Genomic DNA, 20,778 nt, shown 5'->3' on the forward strand with positions numbered 1-20,778 from the left:
TCCATGGTGTCTGGTAGTTGTATTTAATTCGTCTTAAAGATATGGGCTCTTTAGCATAATAAACACGACACGGAAATATTTGTGTGTAACAGATACAGGACTGTCCCTACCTCTTGGAGCTCACCACATCCCAAAACATTGCCTGTGAGAAGCACCTACAAATCATCCCATCCGCCAGAGACCAAGCAGCTGCCGAGCAGATGAAGGCACAAGCCTCTCAGCCCACTCGTTTCCTCATAGGGGACTCTGCTCATGCAGTTCGTTTTCATCACAGTTCTGAAAAGCTTGGTTGTCTCCCTGCTGAACACCCAGCAGATTATATCCCGTGAACTAGAAATTTCGAAGGGATTAATGAGTCTTCTGTTGACCCCATATACAGATAATGCTAGTGCATACTTTTTCCTCTGTGTTAAGTGAAATGTTGCCCATAATTGCAGCAAGCCCTTGATGTCCCCTCTGGAGCTGCATAGAAGATGTAATTACTGTTTGCTGTATAGAAATGGACCTGGTCATTCCACTTAATGGGCTTCCCTTGGAAAGTAGGGCACGGTGGGAGGCAGTGCCCCCCTGCACGCGTGGTCCTGACTGTTCACCTCTATCACACCTGAGATCAGCCAAAACCTTTTGTCATCTTTCACCTTAATAGATGAATCCCACCTCCTCCCTAGGCCTTAACTCACCTCTCCTCTAAATTAAAATTTCTCAAGAAATTTTTTTTACGGTCATCCTAGTTGTTAATGTATCGACTAACCTAGTTTTTGCATAGTACCCTCCCACATTAAAACAAGACTGACTTAATGTGGTATGACCAATAAAAGAACTGTAAAAGAATGTGTGACCTGAGGCTAGTTCATAAAAGGTATTCAGTTCATTTACATTCATTTTAATTGATATACTTGGATTTGAAATTTGAATTGATAACTACATTTCCGCCCTAATAAATTAAGAACTTCTGCCCACTTTCACAACTGTTTCCCTCCTTCACCCTCCCAAACTCCCTTGATTCCTAGACTGAGGTCTGGGTTAGGGAGTTAAGTATTCTCTTGGCTATTTTTTTTTTAATGACAAGCTTTTCCATGGTTTCCGTTAATAACCTTTCCTTCACATCTCTCTTGCAGTATCTCCTGAGTTGCTCTCCTCTTGTAGAAACTATCCAGCATGGTCTGCCAGGCACAAACTTACTTAAAAAATAAAGTGTAATAAAGTATGCCTGCGGAAGGTGCTTAAAACATTTATAGTTTAGAGATTAATTTTTAAACAAATGCCTACATCTCCAACGGGATCAAGAAAAAGAATTTTGCCCTGTTTCCCCTCATGCCCGTTCTTGCTTATGGCCCACCTTGCCCTCCAGGAAACTTGCCTTGTGCCTTTCTGATAACCACTACCTTGCTTTGCCACTCACTGGTTGGGTGATCTTGAGTTTATGCCTTAACGTCTTAGAATTTGTTTTTATCTATAAAATGGGAATGTATTTGAGCCTGGAGAGGCCAAATACTGTATTTCCCCATCTATAAGATGCACCTTAAATTGGGGCCCGAAATTTGAAAAAATATGTATTACATACAGTTACTGAACTCAAGTTTTATTCATCATAAAATTCATACAACTCCTCATCACTGTCAAAAAATCTACAACCACTGTATAAGACGCACCCAGTTTTTAGACCCCAAATTTTTCAGAAAGGTGTGGGTCTTATACATGGGGAAATATGGTAGCTCCCGGTTAAAAGTACAGGTCCTGGAGCTAGTTTTGTCAGGTTCAAGTCCCAGCTGTACTGCTGAGCTGATTCACTTACTGGATTGCCAATACTGGACATTTCATATAAATGGAATCATGATATGTGTGGCCTTTTGTGCCGGACCTCTCTCACTTAGCAGAATGTTTTCAAGGTTGATGACGTGACATGGATGAGTACTTCATTCCTTTTTAGGGTCAAATAATGTATTGTTTATCCATTCTTCAGTTCATGGACATTTGGGTTATTTCCACTTTTTGGCTGTGATCAATAGTGGTGTTATGAACATTGTGTACACGTTTTTATGTGAACATGTTTTCAGTTCTGGGTATCTACCTAGGAGGGACTTGATGGGTCCTGTGCTAATTCTGTGGTTAACTGTTTTGAAGAACCATCGAACTGTTTTCCACAGCAGCTGCACCATTTTACGTTTCCACCAGCAATGTATGAGGATTCCAATTTCTCCACCAAGCAGCATGTTTTTGAGTCAAATACTGCATAGCTTTTTAGCACTTGGCTCAACATCTTAAAACTAATACGGAACTCCACAGACCAGCAGTTTCGTTGTCAAGTCCTGTCCAGCCGTCTCTGGCAGGGGTCATGTTTCCTGGAATGAAATGGCCGTGTCCAAAGTACCATGATGCAAAAAGAATCCTTGGCCTTCGTGTGTTTTACGTAAGGGGAGCCTGCTGTGGTGGGCAGCCCACAAGACGGTGATTCCAGCCCCAGCATTACAGGATGCTGATCATCACCTGGAACTAGGGGCCTTCCACAGCCTCCAAACTGTTATTATAATTCCAAGTCTTTGCGGGCTCCACACAAGAACTATTTTAAAGATAAATTTGCCTCTTTGTTAAAGCCTATACATCTCTCAAGAGTAAGTAAAAAGGAATTCAAGGAAATGTAAAACATGCTTTAATATCTCCTACCTGACTCCACTGGAGGAATGTTAAAAAAAAAAGGAATTCCCCATTTTTGGCTTTCAGCAGAAGCACCATCCCTCTTGCTATTTTATTACTTAAAGTATTCTTTTCCGTTGTAATTTATATAGATTTTTGTTTGCAATTCAAATAGAATCTCTTAATGTGTATGTGGAGAGTGGGACGATGTGGCAATGATAACTCGAATCTCAAATATGACACCCTCTCTTTAAAAAGAACTTGCTTAGTCTGAAAAACCCATGGCGGTGCAAGGTCGTCTTTCTGCCCTTCTGCTTTATTAGCTTTTATGATAATGTTTAAATGTTCCCAAACATGAGAAGTCCCAAGAGTGGTCCTTTTTTTTTTTTTTTAATGGTTGAAATGTATCTCCTGAAAATGGGATTTTTTAATTGTAGCCTGCCACTTTCCCTCCCACAGCAATGGGGATTGACTGAATAGGAAGCAATTTCAGCACTTAAATGTGCTGATGTGATGTTTCTTAATCACTTTAACGAGTTACATATAACGAGAAATGGAATAGAATTTTCAATGAAAATAGAATTAAATAAAAGTCATTTCCTATACTTGTAATTTCCACCTGATCATCTCTATTCACCTCCACAGAACCACAGAAAGTGTGCCGTACAAGCTTATAATGATATTATTATCCAGGCTAATTTGCATAATTCACTTAGGTCATTAGAGCTGAAAACAATATAAATAACACAACAAATTTCATTACAAATCAAGTGCAGCAAGGCAAGGTTAAGCTTCCAAACTATAACATTCCTTTTTAAAGTTTGATATATTTACAAGTTTCACCTGATTTTTCTTGAATTGGCAATTTCTTGCCTGAACCCTGATTGGTCTTTTCATTATGCCTTTTCAGTCTGGCTTGCTTAAGACAATTCTCAGGGGAAGCAGTAACATGGGTCCGTAAAAACCAAAAGATCTTCGGGAATCGTCTCTGTTCTTGTGTTTGAATGATTTTGCTGAGAAATAGTAAAAAAGAAAGTTTTACCATTCTTGCTTTGTGGTGCCAAAAGACTATTTAAATTTATTGAATTTGTCCTCATTATTTAAATGTAGTTACTGACTCACTATTGAAATAGTTTAGTTTGTAAATTTAATATATTGCTTTTGAGAATCTAGCAGACATTCTGGAAAAAGTCACATTTTTATCTTACACGTGGAGTCTGGTCTTTACATTTCAGTATGTAAATTGTCAAAAGGGCTTGCTGTCCCTTTAATACAGTCCAACTGGATTTACTTAAATTCATTCACTTTGGCGATAATATTTTTAGGTTTGTAGTTAGAGAAATGGTTTGAAGCATAGTCAGTCTCAACCCGAAGCTGCTCTTTCCTTATGTTTTTAAGTAGAAAGACCTTTAAACAAGATCAAGCTGAGGCTCATGTCTTCATGTAGGAGGGTGGAGGGGACAGCCTGCCTTCTCTTGGGCGTGTCTTCAGTGGGACTCCCCATTGCCCAGGGTGTGACTTGTACTGAGTCACACTCTCTCCAGTGACCTGTGATGACCCACATATGTGACATAGTCATCTAATAGCACCGTAATCTGTCCTTTCTGTGATTTTTGTTTTTTCACATATCTTGGTCAATACTGGCCTGATATGCTGGTTAGTGATGTTAAACACAAATCTGGGGGGGTCTGGGTCTGTGTCCAGCCAAGGAAAACTCCTGTGAGCTGTAGACTCTGTAAAACTAGAGTAGAAAACCTCCCCCAAAGGAGATGCTAACCGTCACAGCATTTTATAGAAAATCAAATGGGAATGTTTGGTTCTTTAAACAAATACACCCTGAGGAACTCTCTATGTATGTCTTAATATTCATTGCCAGGTATTTACTAAAATATTTTCTACATTGCACAATAGTATATAAAAAGTGTTTTCCATGTCTTGTGTATTATGATTTATTTATCTTTTACTAATTAATAATCACCTATTTCCAGGGCCACTATTACTCTGAACGCCAGGTTTAATCCCAAAGTTTTGTTTCCCCAAAGTTGAACTGAAAAGGAAATGGCCTTTGCAGGTCAAGAGTAGGCAAACTTTGTTCAATTTGGGGCACCCTAAACATGCAGCTGACAGGAATTTAGACAAGATGGATTGAGGCTATTATACCATGGGGTTTCCTAAGACAAAACTCCTCTATGCTATACGACTGAAGTAGTTTTAACATCTCAGTCACCTTTTTATTTTCCTTGCAGGTAATCTCTGCATAGATGATAAAAGGAAAGGAGAGGGGATGGGGGGAAGAAGTATGATTAGAAAAGAGCAACTAAAAGCTGTCTTAGGCCAGCCGAGTGGCGTGTTGGTTAAGAGCTGGCTTGGGACACCAGAGGACCCCGGTTCGGATCCCACATATGAGGGCCTGTGACACTGCCCTCTACAGCTAAGATGATAAACAACAGCTCAACCTGGAGCTGGGCTGCCGTGAGTTGCCGGCAACGGCATAGGCTGCAGCCCCTGCTGCAGTGGGTTGCCATGGGCTACCGTGTGTAGCCAGCAGCCAGTGTGAGCAGCCAGCAGCCAGTGTGAGCAGCCAGCAGCTGCCGTGAGCGGCCGTCCAGAAGCCAGCAACTGATCTGCCTCGCCCGGGAAGAGCACAATGATGGTGCCAACTTGGGCCAGTGAAGCAACATCCTCCACAACTAGACTGAAGAACAAAACGATAGCAACTTCTCTGTTTCCCTTCCCACAATTCCCCAATAAAAATCTTTAAAAAAAAGCTGCCTCGATTTTACCTCTGAAGAACTAGCAAGCAAGTTAAATAAATATTTGTGTCCATTGAAATCTGGTAAAGCAGAAAGTAGAAAACTATCTCCATTACTGAAGAGATGAAAGGATAAGAATGAATCTTTTTATGTAATGGCAGACTTAGAAATTCTTATACTGAAATCACCCAAGAATTAGCTGTGCACATCATAGGTTTTCAAAAGTTCACTGAGTTGAAAAGAAAAAGGGCATTTGTAAGGATTATTATTTTCCCCAATGTCTGTATATAAAAAAGAAGGCAAGACGTTCAGGTTGTGGAATGTAAATCTTTTATTAAACAGTTGTCTTTCCACAGTAGTAAAGCTTTGGCATGTACAGTATAAAAAATAATCACCAACCATAATCAAACCAAATTCCTCTTATCAAACTGCGTACTAAGTGTCTTCAATGCAATTTTTTTCCATATAAAAATACTGGGAAAAATTGATAAATAACAGGTTAGAGAAAGATATTTCTAGGCAATTGCTAGGATCATTTGGAAAAAGTGAGTACTGTGGATATTTTAAATATCCCAGTAACAAGGACATGCCATTCCTACAATATTGCGGGCCAGACAGTTAAGTGGAAGCAGAAGTGTTTGGGTAACTTTCCTACTTAAAATTTTGGTATTGTCATTTCAGTACATTTTTTTGCATCTGGGTTGCTGCCTGTGCTTCCCTGCTGCTCCCAAACCAAATCACAAGTTAGAATCATTTCATTTCAAACACTGAGCGGTACTGAATACTTTGGAGCAGCACAGGCAATGTACTGCCCCTTTTTGATGAGAAAAGCCTCAAAACACTCCCAGGGTGATGCTTGGGGAGAAGCTGTGAGTTGAGCTGAAGCTGGAGAAGTTACTCTCCAGAGCAAAGGGCTTAAGAAAGAAACACTCTAAGATGGGGTCTGCTAATGTCACTCCAGTTTGGATGGGCCTTGGCAGAGATCCCTGCTTGTTTTTCTGGGTTGGAAATATTACTCCCGGTAATCTTCTCTGTCATCAGCCTGTACATCTAAAGGCATGAAGCACTCAATTGGGCAGTTGACATTCTGTGAAAATAGAAGAAAAAGAAAAGTCAGCGGCAAATACTGCAAAGTATACCGAAAAAAAAAGAGGGGTGGGGGGTGGGCTTCTGTGATAATGACTTCTAAATGGAATATTTCTAGCCTTAAGAACCCAGCAATATACAGGCTAATAAGAGATGTTCAACAATTGAATATATTAGAACCTAAATTATGTTACAGGATACAGTATTCTACTCTTAACTCATAAAAGATGTTTTGAAATTGGTTCTTTCAAAGGAAAACTACCTGCAGAAAGAGTCCCTATTATTGACTGATTTCATTTAGGGGAGAACACTCGGGGTCCAAATGCACTTACAGTGTGTGAGCTCTGATGGTATCTCTGAGAATACTGGTTGTAGGAGTGGCCAGTGGAGCCTTCGTGACCGGGTTCAGCTCCTGGTCTGCGGCAGTTGTCACAACGCCAGCCCTGCAAGCAGAAGCATCAAGTCAAATGGGGTTTGTGATAAGACAAGATCACAACTTAGTGCTTGTGTTAAAGAATTTCAGCTCTTCATGTACTTAACCACCAAGGACGCTTTGATGATGATTTCATGCATTTATAACTCATAGAATACATTTTGCCTGATTATCTACATCTTACGGCTGCCTCTGTCTATTTCTGCTTTTCCTTTCTCCTGAAATGTCCTCTCTTCTCCTCCTGTTCAGACCCCATCCAACTGCTAAGGCTCATTCAAGTCCCAGCTTCCTTAAGAAGTGTTCCACACTAGATGATAGAAGGGGTTTTCCTAGAATCCTTTTAAAAAGGACTTGAGATCACATGGACAAACACCCTCGCTTTACAGGTAAGGAAAAAATGAGATCCTGAGAGGTGACTTGCTCAGAGGGAGCGGGAAAGTCACAGTGAACTGCTGGTGAAGTTGTGGCTGCCACCCAGCTGGGTGACTCCCGGCCTTGCTTTTCCTATTGCACCAGATTGCCACTCCCTTCCTAAATGTCCATAGCCAGTGACTTGGTAGCCTTTCATCTGCCTACAAATGGCATGAGAGTGGGAATGGGACCGAGCTGGGCCAGTGAGGCTCCTCCTGAGATTTTTGCTAGAAATGTGAGGAAACGTGGTCTCTTTCACTGTTGCTCCTAATCTGGTTGGAGACACACCTGGTGCTGGTGGAGGTGATCATTGTCACCAACAGTGGGGAGGCTTCTGGAGCCAATACAAAGGAACGAAGCACGTGATAGAGTGAGACTGGAATCCATAGATGGAATGGCCCAAAGCTGGTAGCTCCTGGGACTTCTCAGTTACATGAGCCTTCTTTAGCCTAAATTGAGTTGGGCTTTTCTCTTAAGCCAAAAAACCCTAAATGACACCCTTTCTTTCTTACCTTGTCAGTTAAATATTTCAGACATATTTCTCCATTTAAAAGCATATTCCCCGTCATGCCTAGTACAATTATGGGTAAATGCCTGCTTAGAGAATCAATGAATCTTGCTTTCATAGCAAAATGTAACCGTCCTCACTCCTGTCTTAAGTGTTTCATTCAGCACTTTGCTTGAGAAAAGAATATACGTCACACGTGAGCAGCTTCATGTGCATCAATAATGAGGCGATGCTGAAGTGAGACCAAAACCTACTTCCCCACAAATTCACCTTCCATCTCATATTTCTGTACCAAGCACATTACCAGAAATGAGTGAGTTCAATGACCAACAGACTTTATAAGTGTTAATGAGAGACAGAGACAGACTCCTCAGTTTCTGTCAGAATGGCAGTGCCTCCCTCCCCACCTGACCACTGAGGGGCAAGGAGATCAGCTTTCACAGGCTGCCCCGGGTCCTCAGGCGTCACACAGGCGGACCCCTGAAGACCCACCCTTCCCTGCTGCTAGATTAACCTTTCTAAAGATGGTTTCCCATCCTGCTCCTCTTCGTGGGTCTCTGCAACTGGCTGGCGCCAAAGGCATCAACCAGTGAGTCTCCCCCCTGGAATAGGGGGCGGGCTCTGCCGGTACCAGAATGGGAGGGCGGTGGGGAGGGTCTGTTTTTGCTGAAAACAAAGGACTATTATGTCCCTTTACTTTGATTTGAGTTACAAGAGTCATTTTGAAATTTCAGATATTAGAGGAAGGCCCAGCATTTTCTTGTTATATGGGAGTAGAAGAGATTAGAAATGGTTGAGAAGCACTGGCTTCTAAATAATGGACTTTTAAGGCCCTCCATAAGTGCCTCCCCACCCCATCACCCCCCGCCGCCCCCACACACACACTTCTTCCCATCTAATTTCTCACCACAAGACACCAGACAAAGGATGGGCTCACTGGAGCCCAAATGTGCCAGCTCCTTCCTAGCCCAGGGGGTGTGATTACTCCGGTCTCTCTGCCTCCTCCCCTCCCCCAACCAAATATTAACCATCCTAAACCCTAGCCAGTTTACACTTCTCTTTTCCATGACATTTTTTGCTGATTCCAGCTTATATGGGAACTGTATTACTTGTCAGACCCTTGTCAGACTCACTCAGAACCTTATTTAATTAGCTTGACTTTTAATGTATGCTAATGTAATGTCCCCAACTACTATATCATTTAAAGAGCCAGGAGCATTTCTCGTTCCCTGCTGGTCCCATATTCCTTTGCACAGTGCTAGACCTATAACAGGAATCTAGTTTTGGATTGAGAGAGGGTACAAAGTGGTGGCATTTTCTTAGATCTGGGATATTCTAAATATTGAACAACAATGCCACAGGGGCACCTGCTCCTTAGATTGGAGCTGGAGACCCAGGCCTCCAGCATTTAACACTTTAGTTGCTGAAGAAAGAGACAGCCTGAGAATAGTGGGTGTGGGAGGGGCTGAGGCTGCCATGAAAGGGAGAATGGGAAGGGTATTCAGGAACTTTATGTCGGCAGCTATGTGCCCACAGGAAACGAGGTGTTTCAGCATTTCATAAGGGGCACTGCCACATCTGTATATACAGCACACACACAAGAAGCTTAACCCTGACTCATCACTTTATCTTTATATCTAAATTGCAGGGAGCCTGGCACATCTGGTCTTACCCGCTGGCCTCCAAAGCATGTGCAGGAGCAAATAGCACCAAGATATTCCTTCTGCCACTGTTCTCCAACATGGTAGGTCTTCCCATCATCGTAACATGTCGTTTCATCTACACGGAGACATAAGTCAGAGGCTCGCGTAAGACTGAGAACATTCGCACAGACTTGACCCCTGCAGAGGGATGGATTCGTTTCTCTCCTACATCTGTATCATCACAACCCACACACCTCATGTTCACGGGAAGCACTGGTAAGAGAGGTACCGCTGTACAGACCATAGGGCAGCATTTCCAAAAACGAGATCTAACAAACTGAAAAGGTTTTGATGGGAAGATCGGGATTCTACTTTAAAAATTGAATATAAAGGCCCATAGAGCTTTCTTGTAACATTTCGCTGCAGTTTACAGTCAAAATGCTCAGGTTGGAAAAGTGCTAATGTGCCCTGTAATGACATTAAATCATGACTCCTTTTTGAAGTTAGTCTCCGCTTTCCCAAATCAGAGGATTAACAAACCCACTGTTCACTCCTCAAGGAGACCTAAAATCTCCAATCATTTCTGTGAATGAGTTACAGCGCAGTAACGAGTGCAGGAGTGCTTAATAAGGCACTCAAGGTGATTTGTGGCAACGTACGGGGATCACACTTGAATTCTCCTTTTCCGTTTCCAAGACACGTGCAACTCATCATCTGGCCATTTTCTCCCTGACGATCCCACTTCTCTCCAATCTTGTAGTTTACACCGTTGTCATGGCACCATTCTGTGGGGTGGGGAAAATCAGAGATCAAGAGTCAGTGGCGTGTTCTGTTTCACAAGACCGGTGATGCACTGGATGTGTCACAGGATTTGAAAAGTCAGGTGTCGGGAAGGAGTGGAAAGGAAAGTTAGGTCATGAGTCCGATGGTAAATCATTTTTCTATTGTTGTTCAATTTCAAAAAATTATCTTTTACAGTTTGTCATTTTCTAGGCAATTTTAAGATCCAGTTTATTCCACCATAATCATGTCACAAGAATGGTCAATGACTTCTGTTTGAATTCTCACGGTTAAGGTTTAAAATTGTGGAAAACTAAAGTAGGACTGGCGTCTTCTTTTGGGACTAGATCATAGATGAAAAATCACTTTCGATTTGCAGAGACCTGGATACAAAGTAGTTCAATTAACCGAAAAAACAAAGATTAGTGTGTTTCCACATGCCACAACCTGCTTATAAATGGGAAGAGTAAAAGAATAAACCTGTGTATCAAAGCAAAACAAAAACAAACAAAATGGTTAAGTCATTGGGTTATTATCCGTAAAAACAAGACTGGTTTTGAGGCCTATCTAATATTCACAGTTACATATCTTTACTACTATCCATAAAAAATGACCTTTCAATTTCCAAGGTTTATACTGAAGCAAAACACACTTCAGAAGTTGTAATACAATACATTACTTCCATTTTATCAGCATCACTCATTCCTTAAACTTTAAGTTAACAATTATGACATCTAAGCAAAGACGTGTAATTTGAGCAAAAAAATCGCTCCCACAATTGCACCTAAGTACTTATATAGGTAATAATAAATATGCAAACTTAAAAGTAGTTCAGTTCAAAAATTAAAAACCACCTATCTGATACCAAATGTTAAAAATTCCAACTCCTAGACAACATGGCACTTCTGTCTTTCCATTTTCATATGGTCAGGCACAGTAGTCTGCATTGAAAAAAATTCTTTGTTTTTATATTTCAGTTTGAATCAACCCACTTCATGTGTACAAGTTAAGTAAAATACTTTGAAAGTATTTTTTAAATCTATTATGTTCTATTTCTCTAAATAGGATTTCTGGATATGTCTAAATAAAAAATGAGCCAATTGTTAATAATATATCCCCTAAAAACAAAGCATAAATGAAAAGTTTATAAATTCTAATACTGATCTCACAGCAGAATAAGTAATCCCTCGGATCATTTTGGCTAAAAAAAAAATAATTAAATTATTAAAATTTCTTTATGACTTGAAAATCAAATATATTCTTAATTATCTATACATTATCTGTACTCCCTACATTACTTAGAAAGATTCAAGCTACCCGATGTGTGTACGTGTCTGTGTGATATGCGTGTATGTGTGTCTCTCTGTGTGTGTACAGTATAATATATTTGGTTTGTGTTGAAAGACGGCAGAGTGTTTGTGAGTATAAATGTTCGTGTCCGAACTCAGTCAGCACTAAAGATTAAAAGAGATTCGGGGTTTCTTTGTGTCTCCCATTCGACCTGGCTCCAAAGAATTTGACTTTGTTAATTTATTTTAACAGAAAGTTTTTAAAAATCATATTACCGTCACAAATCTATTTTAATTAACAGTCATCTTGACATAGCACCCTTGAAATGAAGCAATATTCCACAAGTAAAATTTCCCATCATTTTTCTATGATGCAAAATGTTACTTCGAATCAAGCAGTCTCCCCTCATTTGCTTCATGTTTGGAAGAGCCCGTGTCGGCCAAACATGAGTCCTTGGCACTGTGCGCGAATGCATGGAACTAGAAGAGATGGATGGACAAGTGGGTGGACAAAGCAAGCTACTCACTAGATGAGTCACATCTGAAATGACCACTGCCAAAGCCTAAGCACTGGCACGAGAGTTTAAAGCCAGATTCAGACAATCGCTCCCACTCCTCTCCGATGGCATAATGGGAAACGGTGTAGGGGTCGAAGCACGAGTCATCCGTAGGTTGGTTTAGGCCTTGGTCAACTACATGAAGGAAAGGAGGGGAAAAAAAAAAGAGAGAGAGATTTTATTGGTGGTGTTGGACCATAAGAAGAAAACTGAATTATTCTATAGAAGGACTTAATTTCAAACAAAAATCCCAGTAGCATGAGAAAGCATTCATCTGCTCTATGAATGCAACAGCTGTTCTAATAAAGAACACTTAGGTGTTGCCCGTGGACACTTACCACAAAAAAGCATCTTAAAAGGAACCCATATATCATTTTTGCCATCAGTTCTAAAAAAATCATTTCGGGTAACTCTAGTCCATAGAACGTGGAAGAGATCTTGACACTGTTTAAGCTAGTTAAGAACTTCGGTGGGATATAAAGACTGGAAACGCCTCTCCATCAGTACCTGAGTGACCTTAAGCTAGTTATGATATTGTAGTCATCTGTAATATGGGGATAACCACAAAAATATCTCCACCTGCCCAGGATCTTGTGAAGATTACATGAGATCATGAATTCAAAGCACTGGTCTATTGCCAACATTTAGAAAGTGCTCACCAAATCAACAATAATTATTAGAGGGCATCTTTTGCTTCTAATGCAAAAGTCTTAGCATTTTTATATTCTATTATAATGTGAAAAAATCCTAGATTTTGTACACTATTATCATAGTTGTAGGACTGTTTTACTTTATCAATAAAATCAATTGTTCCAATAAGAGGAAGCAACGGGATATGAATGACTTAGGAATAAGTAATAGAACCTCTTTATGTTGTCTAAGATCTCGGTCTTTATGTTTTGGGAAAGCTTATTTTAAGCTTATTATAATCATTTATGCAAACAAAGCATGATTCAACTTATTCTCTAAAAATTAAATAAACTAACTTTTGGGACTTTGAATCTCACTGTGTATATTTCTTTTTACAGTGCAAAAAATTTAAAAGCTCAAAAGCTATAGATATCTGAAGTGCTTAATATTTTAAAAGGCATCACCCTGGCAGAAAGCAGGGTTTGGGCGAAACTAAGAAGTCTAAAATGTCTCAAAGCCAGGAGGACCTGGAGAGAATGCAGAATACTGCTGCTGGGAATACAGAGTTGGAAAGAAAAATTGAAGAAAACACTAAACTGCTCCTAGGGGTTTTAATCACCCTCCTAAAAATAGCCAGGAGTTAAAACTCCACCTGACTAAAGTTATGGAGGTGGAATCATTTTTTAAAAGAATGATTTTAAAAAAAGCACAAAGACCTTCATGCTCTTGAACATCCCTTTTATGTGGCATTCTACTAGCACAACCACAGGAGACAGGGGCTATGCAGGACCAGAGATGTGCACTGCAAGGAGCACAAAATGATCCCCCCACTCCCCCAACCCCTACCCGCCATTCTCAACCGCTTAATTCACAGGCGTTTATGCAGGTAAAATAGCACCATCATCTATCAAAAGAGGAAGGATGCCGGATTAAGTAAACTGGCCCTAGGAATAAAGCCTGTCACTCAGCAGAGAAAGAATTTAGCACTCCCTGCTGATAGAGAACCCTCTGGTTGGAAGATTCAAGGTTCGCAGTTTTGATTACTCCTTATCTCATACTCCTTGGTGAATCTTCAGCTGCTGCAGATTGAAAATCCAACTGATACACTACTGCTTTAAAAGGACTTTTCCAGGTGGTACAAAGAGTCAATGACCATTTAGCCTTGATAGAGGCTTTGGATCTACATAATCAGAAAAAAAAACTGAAACAACACTGGAATAAGGGAGCTCTTTGGACAGAAATGGGCAGTGTTGGTAGCAGTTTACGTCAGGAACAAACACCAGCTGTCCCTAATGTTTGCAGATGGGGAATTTCCTTTACAGGTCATTAGTTTCGGTACTTAAAAGTCACTCGAGGGGACAGCAACATGGGGTCTGGCAAAAGAGATCAGGAGACTTGTGCCCTGGACCAACTCAGATACTCACTAGCAGGGACTCAAGAGTGTTGGACTAAATATATGAAGTCCATTCCAGGTCTATCATCATGTCACTGTCTGGGACTCTGTCAAATATGTACATGTTTTACAAAGATACTAGGATATGATGAGGGGAAAATAAATGAATTTAAAGTTGCTCATCTGCTTCCTGATGATGTACAACATTACTTCCCAAAGTTAAAAGACAACAGCGATAACAGAGAAGTCGGTAGAAAGAGCATCTCTGGTGTAGTCCAGAGGGGAGCCTGGGCCTGCAGGACACACGCACTCACATACCCGAGTTGCCCACAGTGACAACCTCCTCTCGGACCTTGTGCCTCTGGTGGTCTTTCAATGCTTCCACTATGATGTTGTAGGTGGCCCCTCTCGTAAGGCCCGTCAGGGTGGCACTAGCAGAAGTTCCAGGTACTCGGAACTATAATTATTGGCACATCCAAAGTGGGGGAGAAAGCATTAGAGTGAGGAATCCACATGACTTCGCCTATTCTTTCATCAGTAACCCTCACTGGGTAAACAAAATAAAGAGATAAATAAAGAGGGAAGGGGTAAAAGTTCCAACCAGCCGAGGAGAGAAATGGAAACTGGGTGAGGGGTCCTCACTTCTACCTGCCAGGTTTTCCTGCCAGAAATCTACCCCATATGCTCCGTAGTGACCAGGATCCCTCAGTAGTTCTAGATACAGTCTCCTTCTCATCCTGCTGCAGTACAGGTCAAGCTCTCTGGAAACCCTGGCCATGCCCCCTTTACATAAAATGTGGACACTGCTATGTAGGGAGATTTATTGATCCCATGGAAGGTGGCACTTGACCCCAACATGGGGTCTTTAAAACACTTGGGTAAATCCTTAAACTCAAATTTCTAGGCTCATAAATCTTCCAGAGTTGTAGTCAGTTTTTAAAATTCTGCCACTTTCTAAAAATAAGAACACAATAAAATTGATACCAGCAAGACAAATTAAAGAACAGAAGTTTTAGTTGGAGAATTTATCATTTGTAACAGCTGACTCGTACAGCTTCACCTAAGTTCTTTCTATGTAGACATACTGTAGATAATGGGATTCTTCAAGGATAAGCTATAAGGATGGCATTTTAGCCCTTAGCATGAATGTAAATTCAGGCAGGCTGTTTCTCTTTTCTAAGATCATTTCTTTGCCTATATTACTAAAGAGCCTCAAATGTGTGAGAATAATAGAAATGATTACATTCTTTCTTCTAAATAAAAACTAATGACACCCTGGTACATCCCTCCAAAGTAGAACCACATTCTACTAGATTAAAAACAGAAAAAAATCAGAGCTTCAGTGTGACGCCTTTCTAAGAGGTCCTAGAAACGTAGCCACGTTACATCAGAGCTTTGGTCACTTCAGTGATCTAGCTTATTCCTTTCTAAGCTTCCCAGTCAGAAGTAAAGAGAAACATTAATTACCTGTAAGGGTTCTTCATCAATGCCAACTGGTTGACATGAAATTATATACTCAGAGCTTTCCTGGAATGGGGTCCATGAGATGGTTGTCTGAGAGACAGCTTCTTGTCCTGTAGAAGCATTTGGATTGAGTCCCAGCACGTGAGGGTAGAGGTGGTGGTCTACGTCCCCCCTGGGGACATGACCGATTTGGATCTCCTCATTTACATTCGGCGGATATTGTCCTGGCCTATGCCTTACAGGGGTGGCCGGTGTGGTACGCCTAAAACCATGTTCCTCAAAGATCATCTGTTGCCCAACACTGGGCTGCTGACCAGCAGTGCCAGGAAGTTGAATACCATTTCCGGTGTCATACCCAGGGTTGGTGATGAAAGGGGTCTTTTGAGCTGTGGAGGGAACATCCAAGATCTCTGGTCCTTGAAGATTGGGGTGTGGAAGGGTTACCAGTTGGGGAAGCTCATCTAGCCAAGAGAGGTTAGAGCCAAAAAAGCAAAGCGTGTTAAGCTCCCAGAAGTAGCAGCAGTAGTCATTATCAATTCAGATAACAATGACTGTGTATCAACCTGATCAAAGCCCCTGGAACATTAGCAGCTCTTAGCTCACAAAACACTTTTTCCATAAAAGGAATCTTTACATTTTTTTTTTCCTCAAAGATTTCTTTGTAGTTTAGAATGAAAAAAGTGTTAGTATGAATTTATCATACACACCAAGCTTTGGACCGCTGAGCACCACAGAAGTTGCCTTTGCTCAAATTAAGCCAATGAAACTGAAATTTGCAGCCTTTTTTTTCCCTTTTTTTCATTTGAGAATCATGTTATATGAACAAGAATCCACACTAATTATATCAGCATCAGTTTGGCTCAACATTTTTTTTTGTATGGTTTGAAATGGTGAAAATAAATAAAAATACATACATGTTTATTTTTAAAATTCTAGCAGCAGGAATAATCACATTTTCTTCAAATTAAACTGAGTTTGGGAGCTAAACATTCTCTAGCTCCAAGTTTCAGAAACCAAACAATAAAGACAAATAAGAGGGATTTTTCTCCCAACTTTTTAAAAAACATTTTTAACTTCAACAAAAGGTATAAAAAAATGGCAACAACAGCAATTTTACATTTATATTTTAATATTTCGAAATTTGTTTTTTGAATTTCTTTTGAAATTTTTAAAGGTGAATAAAAGGCTTTATTTTGACTGGTTAAGAAACAAGTAAAACTGAACTCAAGAAAAAAATAAAACACAACAGAGTATGTTAGGTCATTCCTACTATCAAAGAACACGACATATATGCAATGCTGTTAGAACAAAAAGTTCCATGAGAAATGCATCAAAACCTGGAGCACATTTTCACTACAAAATTGATCATTTGTAATTAGTTTTGTCTCAACCATCCCCCTGACATGCAAAAGCTCTTTCTTTACCTGTCTTTTTCCTCCCGATCAGAGGCTCACTCTTCTGGTTGTTCTTCAGAGCAATGACTTGGATTGTGTACTCGGTTCCTGGTTCCAGACCTGAGGGAGGGAAGGACAGATCACATTATGTCTTGGGCGCAGCTAGTCAAGTGGAAGCTGATCTCACCAGGAGACACTCCTGGGAGCAAGTGTCATCTCTCCCTCCGGCCACTGGCATCTCAAGGTCAAATCAACTTCACTTTCTTCCCCATAAATATCCAAAATACTCTACAGACGATGGGCACTTAGCAAATTAATGATCTTACTAACAAATCTGATACACAAAGAAGCACTTTTATGCTAACTTTTCCTAGATATTCTTTTAACATGTGGGCTTATTTGCCTTTTTGGGTTCCAGGAAATATCAGCATTGTGCACTGCCAGTGGAACATACATTTGGGAGAGATCATTGCAGATTGTACACTTGAACCTGCTTAGGCCTAGTAACCAGACAGCCCTCAGGGGCAGGATCTGTGAAGTTAGACTATAGGTAAGTGCTCTGCAGGAGAGAGTGACCAGTCTTTGTGGGGTCCTTGTAGGAAACATCCAATTCAACAGCTTCCATATTTTATTCTATTTCCCTGTCACCACAGTTTCTAAAAAAAAGAAACAACAGTGTCTTCTTTTGGTACCTGTGTGTTCTATAGGACTTTTAAGTACAGATGATACACAGTTTGAAAACTTAATCTCTCAGACAAAAATAATACCAGAGACCTATGATGCTTCCCACTGAAATGGATAACTCCTACACCCCATTCCCAGCATTCTCTACAGTATGGTCGGTGGGAATCACTTTGCCTCAAGACCTATTCTGTGAAAGTGGGTAATAAGGGGTAATGGCAGGTGGCACTCCAGCAAGTCCTGCAAGATCATCAGGTCTTTAGGGAGTTGAGGGAGAGGAGAGGATCACAATGAGCTCGTTTGCTTTGAACAATGTATTTTCCTAGGACTAGACTGACAGATACCTGACAAACCTACATCAAATAAAAGGATTGTAGTTATGCTATTGTGACAGTATTGAAATTACTGCATTTTTATGAGTTCATGCCTTTGGGGAGGTATTGAGCTCTACAGCTCCTACAGGGAGAATGTTTTTTTAATTTATCAGAAACGGGCTTCTTGTTCTCATGGTATCGCATCAAAGACACAGTTGGAGTCTGATAAGCACTTTGTGTGTCCTAAGGGAGTCAGGAGAAAAACGGCAGCATGGAAGCAGCCATACCAGTAATAGTAGCCTCTGTGACACCGGGGCGAGGTCGAGGGACCACTTCTCTGGGAGGGGACCCAGGCTTCTCATACTTAATGATGTAACCGGTAATCTTGGCACGGGGCGGCTGCCATGATACCAGCAAGGAGTTAGGTGTGGTGGCCAGGAAATGCAGGTTGGATGGTGCGTCAATGGCTGGAAGAACACAAAATTAAGTCTCTAAGAAAACGAGTAGACCAGAAAATTACTCCACACTTTTTTCCCCAGCCCTTTTAAACGGCCTCGAGAGACCCTGAGAGTTCTATAAAGTATAAAAAACAATTCACTGAGATCTACAATACAAACATACCAGCCTCGCATTTGTTTCTTAAGTTCACATGGACTGATCACATATAAGTCGGTGGCATTTCTTCAGTAGACAGTAGAGTTACCTGTGGAAGCGTCGATAATGACAGGGGAGCTCCGGGCATTGTCATTCAGGGTGTACAAGTAGATCTTGTAGTCAGTGCCGGGTTGTAAACCTGGGATTTGTGAAAAGATTATTTTTACCTGATCTTTGATTTACTAAAAAGCATTTCAAACTCATCTGCAATGTTCACTGTTCTTCTACCATCCCATATTTATATAGACCACAGAAGTGGCTCACCTATGAGCAATAAGTCAGAGCATGGTATGGGTGTTAACTGTTAATGAGACACATATCTCAAAAGAAAATCACCGATGCAAAGACATTGGCCACAATAAATTTGAAATACAAAATGCGATGTTAGAAGAGGCCCTCTGAGAGATTGAGGGGAGAGCACCTATTTGGCATGTTTTCTCTTTATCATCATCAGATGGTCATTGGTTGGCAACTGGGATCAGGATTTTAAATCTCCAAATGACCTGAATCGACCCAGATATTGAACATTTTCTGACTACAACTTTGATCTTCATGAAGTAGTGTTGTTCATTTTTTAAATTTTAATTACGCTTTATAATCTATGTTCATGTTAAGAGCTATACACCACCATTTTAGTTTCTTTTGGTTTTCATCATTACATTACAATTTCTTTATATAAGAAAGGGTACATTGATTAAAAATCAAAATGATGAATGGAACGTATAACATTGCTCTGGCAAACAGATAAAATCAGGCATTCACAGGACAAAATTATTTCTGATCTTGGTTGGAAAATAAGTTTTTAAAGAATAGAGCTGGGTTAGCATAAAACAACTGAAAATAAATTTAATCCATGTAAGTGGTAGAATTAGACTAACTACTACTAAGCTAATTTATGTTGTGAATGGCAGTGAACATGTGTGGTCAGTGCAGTGAGTTCCCCGACCTGTGATGATGTAGCTTCTGACATCTGGGCTGATGGTTCTCTGAATCGGAGTCTGGCCATTCGATGGTATGGCATCAACTTGGAAGCCAGTGATCGTCTCAGTCTTGGTTCTCCAGCTAATGGTGATGGTGGTCTCAGTGGCATCTGTCACACGGGCTCTTCTTGGAGGGCTGACATCTGCATGGGATCGTAGCTAGAGATTAGTGCCAGGCTGGCTCCTATAGGTAAGGTTTTGATATTTGGAAGCGTTTCTTTATTATACTCCAAATACTTCCATTTCTACAAATGACAAATAACGTGTAGATTTTTCTCCTGTGGCATCCAGAATGAAAGGTTAACAGTAATTAGAAATATGAAAATACTCACCTCACATACCTTTTTCTCTGAAGAACTGAACAGTTTTACAGATATTACCAGGGGTTCCCAAGGCTGGTTGTATAACATCTACAAATACCTCAATAAATTCTAAAATTATTAATTTATTAAAATGTAAAATATGTGTAGTAGGAGTCACAATAATATGGCCAGCTAGCAATGATATTTGCATGTATTGCTAGTATTTTGTCATTTTTTATAGGGCTTTATATTTTTTCTCTCAACAGGTACAATGCCATCCCTATTTTAGAGAGGAAAAAACTTTTTTAGCTCAGCCATCCTGCCACCTGTTGGCAGCTCAGTGGCAGCTCAGCTCGGGCCGGGAATCAAACCACTGTTCCTCAGAGCTCAAACTCTTGAGTGAGCTCTTAACCAACTGAGCCACTCGGCCGGCCCAAGATGAAGAAACTTTTGACACTCTATATAATTTCTGAAAGAACGTACCATGAATTAGTGATATGGCAAAAACTAAAATCTCAGCCCACATTTATCCAATACTAATTGCACTGATAAGATGCAGTAGAAGGCAGCATGTCCTCTCCAAACTTAACTCTATGAAAACAAATTCTAACAAATAGAGCATAAACTAGGTGTCTGTCTTAGTTCATAACACCAGTGTTTTAACATTATGAAGTGATTCTATTTATGTGCCAATAGACCACTTTCTGGAGGGGCATAAAAGGAACCAATAGGAAATAAAAAAGTTGGGGGCGCAAATCACTTCCCAAATTGGGAATCATTCCATTGTTAACTTAGCGATCTAGAAAATCATTTACCATTCTTTAATTTTCGTTTATGCAGAATGTTTGTATATACTAAAAAGTTTGATTACT

General features: G+C 40.4%; 1 protein-coding gene across 9 annotated transcripts in view; it reads right to left on the bottom strand.

Annotated features, from left to right (window-relative positions):
* Positions 1-5,694: 5,694 nt before the first annotated feature.
* FN1 (fibronectin 1) overlaps positions 5,695-20,778 on the bottom strand; it is a 67,484-nt gene continuing 52,400 nt past the window's right edge. For 3 of the 9 annotated variants that reach the window (XM_019638318.1, XM_019638322.1, XM_019638320.1), the window contains 11 exons: positions 19,571-19,747; positions 18,674-18,763; positions 18,258-18,437; positions 17,006-17,095; positions 15,585-15,691; positions 14,436-14,574; positions 12,065-12,229; positions 10,128-10,253; positions 9,498-9,604; positions 6,806-6,916; positions 5,695-6,474 (listed from right to left, as the gene is read on the bottom strand). In XM_019638318.1, the coding sequence (XP_019493863.1) occupies positions 6,400-6,474; positions 6,806-6,916; positions 9,498-9,604; positions 10,128-10,253; positions 12,065-12,229; positions 14,436-14,574; positions 15,585-15,691; positions 17,006-17,095; positions 18,258-18,437; positions 18,674-18,763; positions 19,571-19,747 (1,367 nt within the window). In that variant the 3' untranslated portion in view covers positions 5,695-6,399. Of the gene's footprint in view, positions 6,475-6,805; positions 6,917-9,497; positions 9,605-10,127; positions 10,254-12,064; positions 12,230-14,435; positions 14,575-15,584; positions 16,043-17,005; positions 17,096-18,257; positions 18,438-18,673; positions 18,764-19,570; positions 19,748-20,778 lie in introns of all 9 variants that reach the window. The other 6 variants (XM_019638312.1, XM_019638321.1, XM_019638316.1 and 3 more) reach the window with 3 other exon arrangements.

The sequence above is a fragment of the Hipposideros armiger genome, unplaced genomic scaffold, assembly GCF_001890085.2.
Source record: "Hipposideros armiger isolate ML-2016 unplaced genomic scaffold, ASM189008v1 scaffold_38, whole genome shotgun sequence".
NCBI lineage: Eukaryota > Metazoa > Chordata > Mammalia > Chiroptera > Hipposideridae > Hipposideros > Hipposideros armiger.